At 38.6% G+C, this 19,447-nt stretch overlaps 2 protein-coding genes, 1 long non-coding RNA gene and 1 other non-coding gene across 4 annotated transcripts in view; all 4 read right to left on the reverse strand.

Annotated features, from left to right (window-relative positions):
* ppid (peptidylprolyl isomerase D) overlaps window positions 1-5,269 on the reverse strand; it is an 11,602-nt gene extending 6,333 nt beyond the window's left edge. The window contains exons 1-6 of the mRNA XM_033633741.2: window positions 5,089-5,269; window positions 4,232-4,372; window positions 2,313-2,419; window positions 1,246-1,434; window positions 690-812; window positions 201-307 (exon numbers count right to left, since the gene is read on the reverse strand). Of these exons, the coding sequence (XP_033489632.1) occupies window positions 201-307; window positions 690-812; window positions 1,246-1,434; window positions 2,313-2,419; window positions 4,232-4,372; window positions 5,089-5,173 (752 nt within the window). The 5' untranslated portion in view covers window positions 5,174-5,269. The remainder of the gene's footprint in view (window positions 1-200; window positions 308-689; window positions 813-1,245; window positions 1,435-2,312; window positions 2,420-4,231; window positions 4,373-5,088) is intronic.
* Window positions 5,270-6,027: 758 nt separating this feature from the next.
* On the reverse strand, window positions 6,028-8,297 carry LOC117261352 (uncharacterized). The gene is made up of 2 exons (XR_004502029.2): window positions 8,200-8,297; window positions 6,028-7,353 (listed from the first exon to the last, which is right to left on the reverse strand). It is a non-coding gene; the product is annotated as an uncharacterized LOC117261352 (long non-coding RNA).
* LOC117261520 (U2 spliceosomal RNA) lies at window positions 6,940-7,136 on the reverse strand. Its single transcript, XR_004502053.1, has one exon. It is a non-coding gene; the product is annotated as a U2 spliceosomal RNA (small nuclear RNA).
* A 1,795-nt stretch (window positions 8,298-10,092) lies between the features above and the next one.
* Window positions 10,093-19,366, reverse strand: spmip2 (sperm microtubule inner protein 2). The gene is made up of 4 exons (XM_033632398.2): window positions 19,260-19,366; window positions 16,065-16,294; window positions 15,644-15,702; window positions 10,093-11,333 (listed from the first exon to the last, which is right to left on the reverse strand). Exons 1-4 carry the CDS (start codon window positions 19,321-19,323, stop codon window positions 11,270-11,272), a joined length of 417 nt encoding a protein of 138 aa, XP_033488289.2. The 5' UTR covers window positions 19,324-19,366; the 3' UTR covers window positions 10,093-11,269.
* Window positions 19,367-19,447: the final 81 nt, after the last annotated feature.

Raw genomic sequence — 19,447 nt, forward strand, 5'->3', positions numbered from 1 at the left:
CCCCGACAATAACCTACATGCCCGCAGATGAAGCTCATACATCTCAGCAGACACCACACTGCCTCCACCACAAGCCACAAAGTTACTTTCAGATACTGGGTGTAATATTTATCTGACATAATTCACTTCACTTGAACAGTTGCTTTGAAAGGCAGTTGTGACTGAAAGTAAACCACACACACAGTTAACACAGTGTATACCTGAGGGCTTTGCTATATTTGTTGACCGCAGCTTTCCAGTCTTGATTCTTAAAAAGACTGTTTCCAATATTCTTCACATCCTCGGCAACAGAGAGAACTTTGTCCACCTGAAAGCAAAGGGCAAGAGACAGGCTGTAAACAAAACGTTTAGTCAGGCAACTGAACCATTTTATTCTGAGGTAAAAATCGAAAGTGAGCACAATAAAGTGTCTGTAATAATCCATCAGCCCTCATTTTGGGGACGAGCCCTTGAATTTGTTTAACAGCAGTCTGTCCAGGCCTCCAGTGTTTGCTATGCTGAACACGTCCTGGAACTCGATACTGAAACTAATATTGATCTTCTCATCTGATTTCGGATAAGACAAGAAACTGGCCAATTTCCCCCAAGAAGCCAGAGTCGCCCTTTCATAGAGGCACACGAGGCGGGCTGATGCTATCTGCCAAAGTTCACTTGTGTCCTTGAAGATCAAAGACGTCACTGGTACTTACATCTTTGAAGTCGACGTCAGAGTCCTCGGGGAAGTCTGGGTGGATGTCCCCTGATCCGTCGCTCGGTGCATTGCCCCAGCTGTCCCCGTCCTTGTGCTCTCCACAGTCTGCTATGACGCAAGGCTGCAAAGGTAAACATCAGCAGAGGTTTTAGACAAGAACATGTCATGAATGAATTAGGGTTGCGACGGTATGAGATTTTCGCAGCATGAAAATCATCTCAAAAATATCACAGCAGACAGTATTACCCAATTATTATGACAATGACCATTAAAAGAAATGACAACAGAAGGTTTTCTTGTTAACTGAAACTTAAAACTATTTTTAATAAAAGTATGTGTGTTTGATCTGGTCCCCTTGTTACTGCTGCCGTGAGAACACGAACCAACTCTAGGCAATTATGCAACTAACAAAATCAGTGGCTGATTCGGACCAAAGCAAGACAACTCTAGGTCTGAAAGCACCCATACTCTGCAACGACAAGGTGCCAACTTTGCAAAAATGTTAATACATTGCTTTATAATCAAACTCTACTAATTTTAATTGAAATGTTTACCTTTACAGGGGCGTCCTCATTAGTGTCAATGGCCTCCAGCAACTTTACGACTCCCATCCCTTTCAACACTTGTCCGAAGATTACATGCTTGCCGTCTAAGTGTGGAGTGGGCACAGTAGTGATGAAGAACTGTGAGCCATTGGTGTTTGGCCCAGCGTTGGCCATGCTCAGCAGACCCGCTCTGTCATGCTACATGGAGAAAGGAATCAATTATTACAACAGGCAAAAGATGGCACTACTGACACAGAGAAACAGGAACAAGCAAACAGGTAAGGATGAGAAGGTTGTGTGATCATTTCTGTGTTAGAAGTTTTTATTCTAATACCTTCTTGCCTAATTAGAGGATCACATTTTTAATTTAAAATGGAACATGTACAGTTAAAACCATATGTCCCCATTTGATGCACCGTACCAGATTATAGCTTTAAGCTCATTTGCATCTTGTGGGTCAAACAGTAACAGTAAAACCTTACTACAAAGTTATACAAAAAAGAAAAGACACAGAATAAAAGGCTTCACACGAAAGCACATCACAAATACATGCTTGTCAAAGAAAAGCAACTCACTAGGACCATAAAATAGAATTCAAGGTCAGTGACTCCAGAGCAGAGCAGCTTTTCACAGACTTTTAAAGTTGGTTTTGAAAGTGCTGATAGAGCTGCAGCTGCTCACATTGTCAGGCAGGGTGTTCCACTGATATGTGGCTTTCACTGCCCAAATGCAGTGCAGCTAAATGGTATGGTACAATCTCAGAGGATATTTTTTAGGATCTAATAGAATTTACTGAGCGACAGATGGCGAGTGCTGGAACAGACATGGAGATAATACCATAAAGATTCCAGTATACTCCTCAGAGAGTCGCTGTGACATCCTGGAGGGATAGGTCTATTGTTTGATACTGTATGTAAAATAGTCTGACTTTTATTTCTGTAGTCAAGAATGCCTTGGTCTTACTGCCGCTAACAAATATTGACAGTGAGTTAAGAAACTAAGCACAAGTGTAGACCCCTTTAAAATTTTCTAGCAGTGGACACAGATAATGGGGACTCTGGTGTTAAGAAGTTTACCTTGTAGTGGAAGTTTTCATCCTCAAACTTCTCCCCGTAGATGCTCTCACCACCGGTGCCATTGTGGTTGGAGAAGTCACCTCCTTGGACCATGAACTTCTTGATGACTGGCAAAAACAAATTTACAGCCAGATTACTTTTCAGATACTCCAGACTGAATGCCAGTGATTTAGGCTCCTTAACTTAAAAAGTTAAGAGCCACAGGTTCAATTAGCCTGTTAAAATCCACTCAATTAGTTTACATTTTAAATATGATACCGCCTCAGGCATGAATAAGTGCTTTTTAATTCCGTTATTGTGACTTGTTTGCCCCACTCAGCCTTTTTAAAACTTAAAAGTGCATGCAGTTATACTAATGGATTTTAATGAATGGTACAGTTAAATAAATGGTATTTTTAAAAAGAGTTCAGTAGGAAAGTAACTTTAGATTCTCCATGTGGCTCACTGCATTTGACGTCCTTGTAGCTACTTCTACACACAATGGGTCTCATTCATGAAATGTTAGTAAATCTGTGAGTAGACTTGCACATACAAAACCTACACCAGATTCATGAACCCTGTAGAAAATTCTGATTTGATCGTAGGCACCTGTGTATGTTCATGAATGCCAATCAATTGTAAACTGACAGCACACTTCCCTGCTAGTCTGCAATTATCATACAACCCCGCCCATGAATAGCTAGAAACGACCATATATGGAGGTGAGAATTACTACGGACATGTGCATCCTGTCGACCTGAGAACATGGAGCAAACAAAGAAAGAACCATCCAAGAAGTCAAATGAAACTGGTTCGTTATGAAACTTGTCGCATCACTACACACAAAAACCACACCAGCTACAGGAGGCGGCTCCTCCCAGTCACAGCTGCAGATAAGCGCACTGCTTGCATCACTCGAGGGACCTCACAACATGCTTCCACTCAAGCAGTCAATAGCAAACTCAGAAGGTAAGGTGTTGTACTAAGTGTGACATCGCTATACATTCTCACTGCCATCACTGATAGCTTCATGTGCGGTCAGTAAAGGGGCTCTCACAGTCTCGCCACTCTAACAGAAGATAAATCTGTGGAGCTCTCTCTCCTGATTGATTGAAGTGGGAATGGGATGCCAGAAATGCAGAAAACACATGTATTTAGTCGATTTAAATGACCCACATTTTTAAGAAACAAAATCTGAAGCTTAAATCTGCTAATTGCCAAATAATTCATCTAAATGTGTTATATTTCTAAACTTTTGTCTTGTTAAACTTTGCTAAACGTAATTTGAACATAACAGAACACAATACGGATTATAATTGTAATTTCTAATAATGACAAACAATATTAATGTGTTCCTCATGGCGGCACTGTGATGCAGTGGTTAGCATTGTCGCCTCACAGCAAGAGGGTTCCTGCTGCGAACCCCTGGGTGGGGGAGCCCCTTTGTGTGGAGTTTGCATGTTCTCCCCGTGTCAGCGTGGGTTTTCTCTGGGTGCTCTGGCTTCCTCCCACAGTCCAAAGACATGCAGGTTCATTGGGGACCCTAAATTGCCCGTAGGCACGAATGGTTTTCTGTCTCTGTATCAGCCCTGTGATAGTCTGGGAACCTGTCCAGGGTGTACCCCGTCTCTCGCCCTATGTCAGCTGGGATAGGCTCCAGCACACCCGCAACACCTAACAGGATTACGGTTACAGAAAATGAATGAATGAGGACTACGAGCAGTCCAAAGCAGGTGTAGATGTTGTTAGTACCTACGAAAAAATCTGAGCTACTGACATGATGCATACAGAAATACAGGTATGTGTCCTTCTGGGAGCAGTTTAAACACAAATTTGTTCTGCTCATGTTTCATGAATGAGACCCAATGTGTGCACTAAAACTTCAAGGTGTCCTTCCTAACTGATATGTCCCACTATATGCAGAAGCAGTGGATATTTACTTCTGTGGAACGGGCATCCTTTGAAGTGCAGCGGTTTCCCAGTGGATTTGCCAGTGCCTTTCTCTCCAGTGCAGAGTGCCCTGAAGTTTTCAGCAGTTTTGGGGGTGATATCAGCAAACAGCTCCAGAACAATCCGGCCAGCTGTGGGCAGAGACAAAATAATCAGTGATCAGTACAGATTCTGATTGACTACACAAACCAAGGTGTAGTCTTGATCAAGTTAGCACATATAAAGCATATTAACATTATTGTAACATTACTGCTACCTTTACCAAAATCAAATTAATGTGGAGCAGGGCATTGAGGTATTTAGGACGCATTATAAATGATCTGACACAGCTAAATCTACCCTACAAAACAGGCCTCATCAGGCTACTGTAAAATACAGTGTCGCTTTTGATGTGTTTTAATTTGTTAGCTGCAGCCAGTTAAAACACATGCTAACCCAAATGAGCTAATATTAAACTACCTACACATATGATTAATGCAAAACAACTGCTGCGACTATTACCGGTATATTACAGTGACATGACAGCAAGGCTAAATTTACAAGTCATTCTCAATACAACCACACGTGGTTCAAACTCACAGGCTCTATAGCGTTTAATCACCATTTATCTGACTCATAGCTCACGTTTTCTCATATTAATAATTAGCCAGCTGCTCGTGTCGATTTTAACATACAAACTGGCCTATTCGTGAGCTGTAAGTCTTTTGGAAGCTACCAAAATGTATGTATCAGTTTCTAGAAGTTAACGCAACGAGCCAGGGTTGTGCTAAGCTAACAAGGCTAAAGTTAACGGTTAAACTGGCCGTTAAAAAGCAGTTAGCAGACGTTAAAATTAAAGTGTCCTGACCTCTTTCTTCGCCAACGTCTACATCGAAGAAGACACGAGGGTTTTCGGGGTTTGAAGGCTTGTCAGACGGTATCGGGTGAGACATTTTAAGGACAGGGTGATTTCAGACACTTCTCTCGGCTAACCTAGCTAAACCCGGCCGGCGGAGAGGGGGTTTGTCTGCGGACTGAATGTACGGGGCGTAACCTGAAAAGGGGGCGTAACTTGAAGTTGTCCAAATCACGCAGAACAACGCGAGATTACAGCATGTGCAAGATGAGTTTATTGCCCAGGCTGGTTTATTGAACAGTCTATTGATCAATGAGCGTCAGAATCCTTATCAGAATATTTTATGGATCCCTCGGGAAAATCTGTGACACATTACAGTCGCTCTGATGTCAATTATAAAGAATTATACTGATTAGATATAAGTAGAAAAATAGGAAGTATGTAATAAATATAAAAATAAGTGCATTATGCTTATAATAAAGGAAGATTTAAATATAAATAAAATTAAATTATATAATTAAAATAAATACAATTTAAATACAAAACGTGTAAAGTGTATATAAATATAAAAATATGTACTTTACACGACATTAAAATGGATAAAACTAGTAGGTCAAGTTAAATATAAAAAATATGTGCATTATGCTACACTTAACAGTACAAAATACATAAAGAGAAATAAGAACAAGAAATATATACAATGTGTGCATGTAATTAACAGCACAAGTAATTTAGATAACAGAAAATTAAGTGCACACATATAAGGAATATTTGCCCTTCTTTTGATAAGTCAGTAGAAAGCAGATTGGGAAACAGCAGCAGAAATTATGCAGAGAGGATTTCCATTGACATTGCTAATAATAAAAAAAAATAATGAATAGACTATTCTATTTCTGAGATTTTTACATTTGGGGAATGAGCTCGCCTAATAAACAAAAACAGATCTGACAGTTCAATTCAAATTGAAGTTTAATGACGCTTAACAACACAATCAAACAAAGCAGAAGAAAAAAGAACAATATTATTTATATTTTTCCTCACATGCAGCCTTGAAAGGACAATGAACACAACACGTTTTCTTTATCAATCTTGTCTCACTCAACAAGTTATTGTTTTGATCTGTTTACAGTGATATGAATTACATGTCTCCCTTTTGCAGCCTCCTGCTCTTATAACAAGAATGAAGATAAGGCAGAACTTTATTTATCCCAATACAAAGCATGCAATATAGACTACAAAGTAGAAAAAGCAAGGTATAGCAAATATAAACCTAAATAAACTAGATTAAGGTGTAGAATATAAGAACTAGGTCACAGTAAGGTTCAATATATAATATAAACACTAGCAAACAGTAAGATGAAAAATGGAAGAAATAGCTTACAGCAAATCAAAAATCAAATTAAACTTTATTTATATAGCACCGTTTATACAATCATGCAGCCCAAAGTGCTTCACAGACAATGACAAAATATTTAAAACAAATAACATTTCAAAGATGAAATGAGTACAAAAAAAGAGACTGTTCCTACTTGACAGTTGGGTGCTAAATATAACAAATCTCTCTACCAGTAGGGTGAAAACAGATGCAACCAATATATACAATGACACACACAGATCATCAGTATGACTGAAGTATGGCATTTGTGTATGGTGTCACACCTGAAGACGTCTGAGGACAAAATAAATCCTAAAAAAGTTAATCATTAATAACAACTGTCACAAAAAAATTAAAATACTGCTAAATGTACAGATCACAAACCGGTGTGCTGCTTGCAAAAAACAAACTTATTATACATATGATACTGTTAAATTTCGTCATTATGGATCTCTGAATAATGTCCTGTTTAATATTCAACATTAATAGGGTGGTGCACCGTGCCTGGAGGTACTGCAATACCAGGTCGATGCGTGGAGTGGACAAAGCGAACTCTAATCCAACTCCCCATCCCAAAAACTGGTTTCGTTTCGTGCACAGCTACAGTAGCTATGAAACCATTTGAGATTGACTCAAGTGAGAATAGATATTACACTTAATCGATGTCCAAAGACAAGGAAGCGATACTATAGCATAGCAAGTGTGACAGGGTTATTCACCGTATGGTTGTTCTAAGTGACGGGTTTAGAAGCTTAACAAATGTTTTAGGGCAGCTGAGGTAATAAGATTAAAGTACGACGAACGGCAATAGACAGAATTGCCAAAAAGCACATTATAGTAAAGAAACAGATGAAGCGAGTGTGACTCGTTGACTCTTCCGGGTCATGTGATGCCTTGTAATCCTATAGGAATTCAAAACGGGAGAAATACAGTTTAAACAATGTTACAATACATAAAACAGTGTTTATTATTTCATATATATCATCACTTAGAAGGCGGATCATGACAGGAATCCTCTGCGGATTATAAAATAATGTAGTGTCTCTGTGTTTTAAAACAAAATGGCGCTCGACAGTCAATAATAGACATAAAACCTGACTGCAGTTAGTAGCCTACACATTAAAACACACACAGAGATACACAGATGGGCTACTTTGAGTGGGCATACCAAAACTCTGAGGCACAACCAAATAAAATAGGTCTTTCCTAAAAATCTTCTTCAACACAACTGAGCTGTGGCACCCTCTGCTGGATAAAATGCCAGACATGTGCAGTAGCTGTTAGAAAAATGTATTTAAAATACATTATTCAAGTTTTGGACGTACTGTCCGACTTATTAACTGCGTAGGTTCTGATTGTGACTAACAAAACAACAGAAAATCTTGACGTTAGATGACAGTTAACGTCACCACTTCACTGAAATTTAAATCTAACTGAGCCGAAGTACATTTAAACACACAGTAATAGGTTAAGTATTGGTAAATATTGTGGATTCGTCCATACAGTTGATAAAAGTATCTATTTTCTTATTTTTGTAGCCTTTTCTCGGGCCTACCGGTTACTCGAAATCCTCGCCAACGACTCGCATAAAGCTACAACCACGGCGTCGACGCCATTAACAACTCCATGACCCGTTTAGCCTGGTGACGCGAGGCTAACTTTAGTATGACAGAAGTCAAGACAAGAAAGATGTGACGCTGTAAGTTTACTTGCCCTAAGACATCCTGATATCAAAAACATGTCCTTACATCGAGGTTAAAATGAAAAGAAAACATCTCCGAGGTCTCAGTGGTCTGTTACAGTGTGGTCAACGGTCGTGTGCCAGATAAACTATCGCGATGTGTGATTTACGGTTCTGCGCATGCGTACAGTGTAAGCTACATGGGCTTTGTCCGAAATCACGCACTACTCACTTGTCTACTGTAGTGAGTTCGCCATTTTGTAGTGCTGTCCAGTGTATAGTGGGAATTAGTATACCCTGCATAGTGGACTCAAAGTACCCCACAATCCACCGATGGTCACTCACCAAGCAATATATACCCATCATGCATCGCGGCCAAGAAACGGACGGACGCCGAGAGGACAGAAAGCATCTCGACTACAACCTGTTGTACATGTTTAACTGATAATGACATTTTTAAGTTTGTCTCCCAGTTTTTAATCATGTAATAAACTGTTGATTAAATGTATAGTTGTCGGTCCCCGAAGAGATAAAAACTAGCTCTGATTTGTATCGTATTAGCGTAATGCATAACGTTGCACAATAAATTCATAAGTTATTACACAACCGATTGGTAAAACAAACTCAAAAACAATAAAAGTTATATGGAAATTTACTCAGTGCCGGAACAAAATTGTCCCTTAATTTTTTGAGCTAAGAGGAACTCTTATGCCAGGGGTCAGCAACTTTTATGACCCAAAACAATATATTTTTAAAAATCTGCCTGGAGTCTTAAAACACATTTGAGCATTATAATGAAGATAACACACACTTGGGCGGTGAGAGCAAATTTTGTTATTTGTCTTCAAGACTTTTACTGTTTTTTAATTTTGAATCCATAGCTAGTTTGGGGACTCAAGACTAGCCACTGCTATTAAGGTTTGGCAAACCTTAGAGGAAAAGGCACCAGGCTGTAGACATACATTTTAGATGACAAAATTTTAAAACATTTTTATTTGGTGTTTAGGCTTCACATTTTTACCTCTGGAGAATGGGGTAATTTCTTTAGGCCTACAACAATGATAAATGGCAATTAAAATGTAAATAAATAAATAACTGTTATTCGTTTCCAGATATGGTTTTGTCAAAGCCACATGGGGCCACAGGAGAGGGGCTGAAGAGCTGCTAGTGGCTCTGGTGGCGAAGGTTGCCTCCCCGTCTTGTGTCAACGATAAAAATCAATAAAATAGGGGCTACATATTCGACTGCATCTATGTGATTAATTTGTGCATGATAATAATAAGGAACCTGAACATGTTCATTGACACACAGCCACTGATCCAACCCAAATTCAAAAAGAAAAAAAAAATCCAACTAATTTTCTCTGTTCTTGTTTACCTTTAACTTACGTGTCTCCTCACTATCTTCTCCATCATAAACCTGTTTTAAGTTAACGCCATGCAGCGTCAGCAGCCAGTGCTACCTCTAACCTGCTCTGCAACACGCAATAATTTCCTGAAAATGTACAGTCTAGTCATCAGATGAAAATGTTGGCATTCTACGTTTCTGCAAACCACGAATATATCACATTTGTACGTTTCATACATAGCTTAACAGCATTTCTGAAGTGGTGTAGTTCTGATTACGTGCACATGAGCTGACTTTTTTTTTTTGTGATGTTTTTTGGAAGGTGAGGAAATCGTTGGTGGCGTGACATTTAAGCAAGCTGCAGACCACTGTTGGAGACAAACAAGCAACAACACCCGCTGCTAGACATCACTGCATTTCTAGCAGCATTTGTGCCACAGAAAGCGGGTGTTTTTTAGCTACCCCTTGCTGCCTTTCCAGCAGCGTTTTTGTCACTGAAAGTGTGTGTTGACCAAGTACATTTTGTGCCTAAAGATTAACCACAGTTTTGGTTAAACGAAAGTTTGAGTATAGCCGCTACATAATAACGTACAAACGTACAATGCTAGCGTGATGAAAGCTGAAGTGTTTGGGGCACCATTATCTGCTCAGATTCAACTAAATGCTTCAAAACTCATTGGACGATGCTTCACAGTGCAGTTGGACAATGACCTGAAGCATATTGCAAAAGCAACCAAAGACATTTTTAAGGCAAAGAAGTGGAATGTTCTGCAATGGCCAAGTCATATCATCTGACCGGAATCCAATTGAGCATGCGTTTCTCTTGCTGAAGCCAAAACTGAGGGCAAAACACCCAAAACACAAGCAGGAAGTGCAGACGGCTGCAGTAAAGGGCTGGCAGAGCATCACCAGGGAAGAAACCCAGCATCTGATGATGCCTATGTGTCCAACACTTCAGGCAGTCATTGACTGTAAAGGATTTTAAACCAAGTATTAAAACTGACTGTTTAACTGATGATTATGTTAGTTTGTCCAAATACTTATGAGCCCTTAAAGTTGGGGGACTGTGTGAAGAAATGGTTGTCATTCTCGGTTCATACTACATTTTTGAAAAAAGCCTTAAATGAAAGCTGAGAGTCTGCACTTTAAGCAGGTATTCATTGTTTCATTTAAAACCCATTGTGGTGGTGTACAGAGCCAAAATGACGACAACTGTATCATTGTCCAAATAATTATGGACCTGACTGTATGTATCACAAAAATGTACTATACATTGGAAAATCAATGTAGAAACTATTTGTGTTACATAAGCAAGCAGAAAAAATGTTGGTTTGATTAATCCATTGAATTTCAGACTTGACAAATAAAAGTACTTTACGTCACATGAATTCAAAAAGCATTTGAAAATCCAGTTTTGCAGTCTGAGTGCATAACACAAATAACCTTGATGAATTTCTTGCTGTAAAAGTTATTCTAAAGATAATCATGCCATGGACTGTATAGATAGTCCATTAAAAATGGGGCCTTGTTTGAAAAGATTTTGCCCTGAGTAGAACTCTCCAAAAGGTGGTGAGATGAGGAGAGAAGAGTAGTTAGGAATATTAACACTGCACAAAATTATATTTATTTTATAAAACACTGTCTGAATCATTGAAGCTGGAAGGTGTGAAAAATAAAACTGCTGAAAAGTCAACACTGTACAGAGATTAAAAGACGTTTAATCAAACTCGACACAGCTCGTTAACAGTCAGGTCCTGCAGCCGCCGTGGGAAGTAGAATGCCATCTGCTGTTAGCTCTGAGTGTCTCTGTGAAACTTGGTGTTGACTCGGAGTGAGTCATCCGTCATGTTCTTCCTGGGAGGAAACAAATAGAGACGGTGGAGGAAATTAATCAGGCACGATTCAACTGACATTAACGACTGACATGTGTACCTACAGGGTGTGTTGTTTTTAATTTGTTTAATGTTCTCTCACATATTGAGCTTACTTGACAGTTAGTTGTTGCCTTCATAATGTCTCCAAAGGTTATACAACCTTCTGACTTGGTTTGAGAGTGTATGGATTTCAATATGTTCTTTTACTACTTAAAGAAAGTCATTCTTTTTCGTTTCGAAGCTCCCATATATTTAGTTTCATGAATTAAATTAGGAGAATCTGTTTTACAACTTTGTGCAGTTCAGAAAAAAAATATAATTGAATAAATTAGCACACTTAAGAGACCCTATTTAAACAATCTATAGCAGATGGTCTGAAGCCTATGTTCACTAGTTGTCCCTAGATCAAGGCTGGTAACTAAAGGTGACCAGGCCTTTGCCATCAAGGACCAGAGGCTCTGAAATTCTCTGCCTGGCTAGCACATTTTCTTTTTATAGGAAAGCTTTCCCTTTAAATGGCCTGATTTGTACTTTTTGATTTGTAACTTTGTAACTGTACACACTATTTTTCTTGGCTCTTAACAAACTTTTAAAATATTGTATTGTTATTGTTGTCTTATTTTCATGCACTTTGTAAAGCACTTTGTAACCTTGCTTACATACATGTTATACAAATAAAATTATTATCATTTATTACTATAAAGGGCATGGTAGACGTGCATTTAGGGTGTGTCCATCTCCTCTTTCACCTGTTAAATGATACATTATCTGGGCGCAAAGTAAGGCGAGACTGGTTGGCTTGAATCCCTTTCTTGTCCGTGGTTATGAGGGTGATTTGTTGTGTTCTGCACTCTGCATTTTAACATGCTGCTTGCTGTGTTTGCATAGCATGTGAGACATTCACAAATTCTCTTTAAAAATAGATGTTCTTTTTGTTTTCTTCCCTGCTCCATCAGACCATATCTGAGCCCTGTTAGTACTTCCTAACACGTGTTATCTTTGCAGTATCTTTTCTTTTTCTCTGGTAGCCTGACCTTTAAAAAAGAATGTATAGCTTGGACTTTATCAAAGCTTTCCAACATATATAGTTGTTATGCCTCTGCACCAGCCATAACAGTGGCTGGAGGCACTATGTGTTAGGGTTGTCTGTCCATTTGTTCCATTCTTGTGACCACAATATCTCAAGAATGCCTTTAGGGAATTCCTTCAAATTTGGCACAAATGTCCACTTAGACCAGAGGTGTCAAACATACAGCCCCAAAGGCCAGAACTGGCCCACCAAAGGGTCCAATGCAGCCCACTGATGACTTTGCACACCTAATATTGATGCACCTGTGAAGGCTAAGAGGTGCCATGTTTCAGGAATAATTTAAACAGTGAGTAGATACTTCATGTAAAATGCAGCCTTAACAAAAAAAATTGTGCCCATTTGATAAACGTGATGACAAATGCACACTCACATAACACTTTGTCAGAGCTTTCATTTCATATAGACAGTTCCTTATGTAATCTTGAAACCTGACTCAAACACAACCAGAAGTGACATCCTAACTAGCCTCTGTAAGCTCGTCTGTCTGCTCTCTGCTCGGCTATAGCCTGTCACAATATTTTTGTGTCTCCATGGTTAATGTGTTGTTTCACTGCTGGCATCACTGTCTTGTCAGTGACAGCTTCTTCCTTGTATGGTTATACCATTTGGTTCATTCCCCATACTGTATTTTGAGTCTTTTTGTGGTTTTCTTGCTTTTGTCACATGGTTGATTGGACTCTTTCAAACCGGCTGTTTGGCTAACACTGAGACAGTGACATAGATTAATGTGCACTTCCCAGCAACAAAATAAAACTCCGTAACCTCACAGTGGTCCCATGAGGCTGTTATAGTCATTAGAGACCAGAAGACAAAATTACTGAATGAATGAAAAACAGAGAGTGACAAATTAAAGGAAAAACCATGATAGTAAAATGTATTAGTAAGTTGTTGGGCTGTCACAGGACCACCACAACAGCTTCAATGCACCTGAGCATGGATTCTTAAAGTCTCTGGGTCTTTACAGGACAGATGCAACAAAGGCTGTAGCTTAAGTAGCACTGAGCAAACAGGTCACGTCTTGAATATATCTGAAAGAGGAGTTAACATTTTAAATTATTTGTAGTACATTTTTTTGTGGTGTATGCTTTTCATTTCCTCTAGACTGCTGTTGTAAGACAGCAAGACTTGTGCAGCTCCTGAGTCCGAGACAAAATATATCGCATCGCATTGCATTGCATCGCATCGCATCGTACAGTATCGTCCACATGTTATTTTCAAATGAATACCTTCAAATTTGACTGTCTTTGGCAATTAACAAATTAACAACAAACTGATTTGGTTGTATGGTTTATCCAAAATGTATTTGATGTTTGAAGGGTTATGTTCTGCTGCAGTATTTCTCAAATTCTAGCTACAGCTGCTTGATGCATTATAAAAGATATTCTCTCTTTTGGTGTTTTTAACATGGTGGTGGCTCGAGCTGCAATAATTAATCAGTTGTCAACTATTCAACTGAGCACCAACTAAGTTGATAATTATTGAATCGGTGTAAGTGGTTTGTTTCTTAAAAAAAGTCAAAATTATCTGCCTCCAGCTTTGTAAATGTGAACATTTTCTGGTGTCTTTACTCCTCTATGATGGCAAACTAAATATTTTTGTGTTGTGGGTAAAACAAGACATTTGAGGCTTTGGGAAGCACACACTTACATTTTTATAGACTAAACAACTAATTTATCACTTGAGAAAATAATAAACAGACTAATCCTTTGGAACCTGAAGCTTGAAACCATCAATTTTCTTGTGCTGCTTGTATTTAAACCTTTGAACTCTGAGCAAATTGGTGCGATTTCTTTCAAAAACATGGGTAAAAAAAATTGCTAAAATTTTATAAAATAATTATTTAAAAAAATAGGGAAAAATGAAAAAAGCTAGTGAAAACTTATGTTTAGAAGTATTATTACATCATTAAAATCATTATGCAGAATTATTGTAATTTTTAAGCACTTTTCCTTGTTTGTTTTCAGCTTCTCTTTTTTTAACTAATTTTCTTGTTTTTTAATTTTCTCTTTTTACTAATTTCTCACAAATTTTTGTGGGTCATTTCTTTTGTTGCTCATTGCTCAGGTTTCAGCACTGAAAGCTGCAGCCCTATTGGTGGAGAGTGCAATCTGGTGACTGAAGTTTATTAATTATATAATTTTGATGTATCTTATGCAGTTCATTAACCCCCTGTGCCCTGCATGGAGGCACCTGCATTTGTTATATTTCTCTACTCATTCATCAAGGTTTTTGCTTTTAGTTTTCCCCCATCAGTTCTTTCTATTCCTTGATATAAAAAACATATTTATATATTTATTATTGTGTACTGCTTACAATCAATCACTCACTGCAATATCAGTACTGTTAAACTATGCAGTATCTATACTTCTATCAGTCAACAATGTGAAATCACTTTCATTCTGTCTCTTTATTATATTCTGCTTCTTTTTGATGTTTCCCTTTTATATACTGCTTTGTCTTTTTATACCATTTGCTTGTAATTTTTTTTTCTACTGATGCTTCCTTTTTGCACTCTCCCTTTGTTGCTGTGATGTTGCAAATGTCTGTGGGATGAATAAGGGATTATCTTTCCTTATCTTAAATCCTTATCACAAAGATTTGTAAGGTTTGGTCTGAGGATGGTGCCAGAGGAAAGGCTATGTTGTTACCAGTATTAAAAGGGTTTATCCTTTGTACCGTGGCCTATTTGGGACATCTCAAACTCAGCTCATCAGGATCAGCTAAGCTAAACAGAGCCACAACCTCCTATTGAGTTTCTATTGCATCAAGTGTTGTTGAACAAAATATAAGGTCCCATTGGGAATGAAATGTTCATCACATAGTCACAGTAACATCATGTTTAAGGAGTAGTTGGTCATTAATAATGTGTTATTTCAGGAAACTGTTAATAAGGTCAAAGATAAACCTGTTTTGGTTAGTATTTGTGTCAGTGGTGTGTCTGGGTCTGTGTGGCTGATTGCTTATCTACAGCTTGAGGCGGTGTGTGTTCCTGCAAAAGTGGAAGTGTTGCATTATGGATGGGGGACCCAGATAACTTACAATGCAGTCACTCAGCACTGTGCAAACCTGAGATGTTCTCACTTATCCATTTGACATTACACACACACACACACACACACACACACACACACACACACACACACACGTAATACGATTCTGAATCAACGTGTCCAACGTGAGGGTTGCAAATACTGTCTTACTGTTTGTTCTGGAACCTCTGAGTCACTCTGTCCTCCAACGCTGCCCGTATATCCGTCTTCTGTCAGAGGAGGAGGACTCAGTTCAGCTTTTTTCTTTCATTTATACAGGATGAAGTCAATATTTATGATGTCTCGGCTCAACACTTACCAAACAAAACTATTTATTACCCAACAAATTGTGTATTATGTTTACCTAACAAAATATTAAAAAATATAAGATGAACAAAATTCAAAAAATCTGATCCAGGCTGAACAAACTGTGCTTCTGTTTATCCCAAAATTGATGAAACCCCTGCATATTGCATCATACCCAACCATATCTTGGAGTCATTCTCAGTGTAACCTTGTGGCACAATAGCTGAAGGATAATACTTCTACATCCTCATTTGCATAAGACGCACACAGCGGATTTTAGCCGTACCTTAATTTGCATGTTGCTGAGCAGCACCCCGCTGTTCAACAGCTGGTTACACTGCCAGCCCCAGCCAACCTCCCCTACCCAGCTCTGTCTGGGCAAAGGAGGAGGTGCATGTGGTGCGGCTTGGCACAAGTAACCGAGGTCACCTGTGGCCTCAGGTGATGAGGCGCCTGCACCGATGTACCGAGGGAAATAATTTGATCTCGGCCGGTAGTCTCCGATTCCATCTGGGCCTTATTAGAGTCAGTGGACATGTGAGAAAGGAAGATAAACAAATACCCAAATGGACCTGAATCCTTCACTGGCAACTAAGATTCTACAGGCACAGGTGTATAAAGAAGTTAATAAGATGAAAGAAAGAAACTAATAGATATGTTAAACATTCAGCCCAGGGTGATATGTTACAACTAATTATCTTTCAAAAGACAAGGTAAAGGATTGATGTCTTTCAGAACATGTATTCTCCTCCTTTTAAAGAATTCAATAACAGTTACATGAAGGCGTGGGTGGATTATGAGATAATGGGCCTCTGGGCAACGATATGCAAAAGGCCCTACCACCTCTCCTACACAGGAGCAAGACAAGCAGACTTTGTGGTGGTTTTATATCTCTTTGTGGTTGTTTTGTGTCCCTTTGGAGTTATTTTGCATCTCTCTGTGGTTATTTTGTGACTCTTCGGGGTACCTTTGTGTTTTTTAGGTTGGTTTATATCTCTTTGTGGTCATTTTGTGCCTCTTTGGGGTAACTTTGTGTCTTTTTTGAGCTGTTTTGCCTCTCTTTGTGGTAATTTTGTGACTCTTTGGGTAACTTTGTGTCTTTTTTTAGCTGTTTTGCCTCTCTTTGTGGTAATTTTGTGACTCTTTGGGGTAACTTTGTGTCTTTTTTTAGTTGTTTTGCCTCTCTTTGTGGTCATTTTGTAACTCTTTGGGGTACCTTTGTGTCTTTTTACATTGTTTTATATCTCTTTGTGGTCATTTTGTGCCTCTTTGGGGTAACTTTGTGTCTTTTTACATTGTTTTATATCTCTTTGTGGTCATTTTGTGCCTCTTTGGGGTAACTTTGTGTCTTTTTACATTGTTTTATATCTCTTTGTGGTCATTTTGCGCCTCTTTGGGGTAATTTTGTGTCTTTTTTAGGTTGTTTTATATCTCCTAGTGGTCGTGTTGTGCTTCTTTGGGGTAATTCTGTGTTTTTTTTTTGTGCTGTTTTATGTCTCTTTGTAGTTATTTTGCATCTCTGAAGTCATTTTGTGCCTCTTTGGGGTAACTTTGAGTCTTTAGGTTGTTTTTTTTATCTCTTTGTGGTCATTTCATGCCTCTTTGGGGTACTTTTGAGTCTTTTTTTTAGTTGTTTTGTGTCTCTTTGTAGTAATTTTTGCATCTTGTGGTGGTTTTGTGCCTCTTTGGGGTACTTTTGTGTCTTTTTAGGTTGTTTTCTTATCTCTCTGTGGTCATTTTGTGCCTCTTTGGGGTACTTTTGAGTCTTTTTTTTAGTTGTTTTGTGTCTCTTTGTAGTAATTTTTGCATCTTGGGGTGGTTTTGTGCCTCTTTGGGGTACCTTTGTGTCTTTTTAGGTTGTTTTCTTATCTCTTTGTGGGTGTTTTGTGCCTCTTTGGGGTACTTTTGTGTCTTTTTAGGTTGTTTTATATCTCTGTAGTTATTTTGCATCTTGTTGCGGTGGTTGTGTGACTCTTTGGGGTACTTTCGTGCCTTTTTTTTGTTGTTTTGTGTCGCTTTGTAGTAATTTTGCATCTTGTTGTGGTAACTGTGTGACTCTTTGGGGTACTTTTGTGTCTTTTTAGGTTGTTTTATATCTCTCTGTGGTCGTTTTGCGCCTCTTTGGGGTACCTTTGTGTCTTTTTAGGTTGTTTTATATCTCTCTGTGGTCGTTTTGCGCCTCTTTGGGGTAACTTTGTGTCTTTTTAGGTTGTTTTATATCTCTGTAGTTATTTTGCATGTTGTTGCGGTGGTTTTGTGTCGCTTTGTAGTTATTTTGCATCTTGTTGTGGTGGTTGTGTGACTCTTTGGGGTACTTTTGTGTCTTTTTAGGTTGTTTTATATCTCTGTAGTTATTTTGCATCTTGTTGCGGTGGTTGTGTGACTCTTTGGGGTACTTTTGTGTCTTTTTAGGTTGTTTTATAGCTCTCTGTGGTCATTTTGCCCCTCTTTGGGGTACCTTTGTGTCTTTTTAGGTTGTTTTATATCTCGTGGTCATATTGTGCCCCTTTGTGATTGTTTTACTCTTTTTGTAGTTAACTTGTGTCTCTTTGTTGTTCATTTGCATCTTTTGTGGTCATATTGAGTATTTTTCTGGTTGGTTTGTGTTAATGTGAGTGATATTATGCAGGTGAAGGTGAGAGGGGGCCCCGACACTTATGGACCCCTGGGCCTGTGCCCGGTAGGCCTCCTCAATAATCCATTCATGCATACAAGAAACATATATTAATTATCCTTAGACATGAAAGAACTCGCCAATATGTTTGCACATCACACTTTAAGCTGTCTAATGCATGAATGCACATCTACATGAACCCTGATATGCCCTGATGTATACAAAATATATACTTTACAATTACAGAAACTCAGACAGGCACACAGGTACACATACGGTATGTTAACTCACTTTTGGCCCTGTTAACAGTGCTATCATGTTTCCAATGACAGTGATATTTGCTCAGCCAATACATAGTTATTAAATGTTTTAGGCTCTTTACGATAATCCCACAGGAAACTGGGTTGTAGCAATCGGACAATGTAACTTCCCACCAATTAGCTGCAATAATGACAACACCATATTATACTTTTAGAGCAAATTCTACTTCCAGGATTGCACTTAGTTGAATTACTCAATAAAGGTACATTCAATGGATGATTAATACATACACATGTAAGCATTAAATTATTTTCTGCTGCTGCTAACAATGTATCCTGCTAGTGTTGCAGTGTTGCTCTATATGGAATTATGTCTCTACTGCCTCTGGTGGTTTTAAAAATTGTATGTCCTTTTATATTGCATCAGCTTTGCCTCAAGTTTTAGCACTGAATCTAACATTTAATGATCTATACATACTTGTGACTAAAAACATCATGTTAAAATAATATTTTTTATAAACTGTACATGTACAACATTTTAAAGAAAAAAAATAATTACCAGAAGGAGTAAATAAAGACGCAGAGAATCTCTCTTTGTTTCTCCTACCTGTAAAAATCATCCTCTGTCCGCACTGTGGCTGTCCTGCAGCTGCTTCACTCTTTTGCATCATTTTTTTCCTCCACTGTTATGTTTGCATTAGTTGCAGGTTAGATACACTGATATAACGGGCCCCCTTGGGTGATAACTTGAGCCCAGCGGTCTGCTCTGTCCATGGGGTCATGCTTGGTTGTCAT

This window comes from Epinephelus lanceolatus, chromosome 7, assembly GCF_041903045.1.
Source record: "Epinephelus lanceolatus isolate andai-2023 chromosome 7, ASM4190304v1, whole genome shotgun sequence".
Lineage (NCBI taxonomy): Eukaryota > Metazoa > Chordata > Actinopteri > Perciformes > Serranidae > Epinephelus > Epinephelus lanceolatus.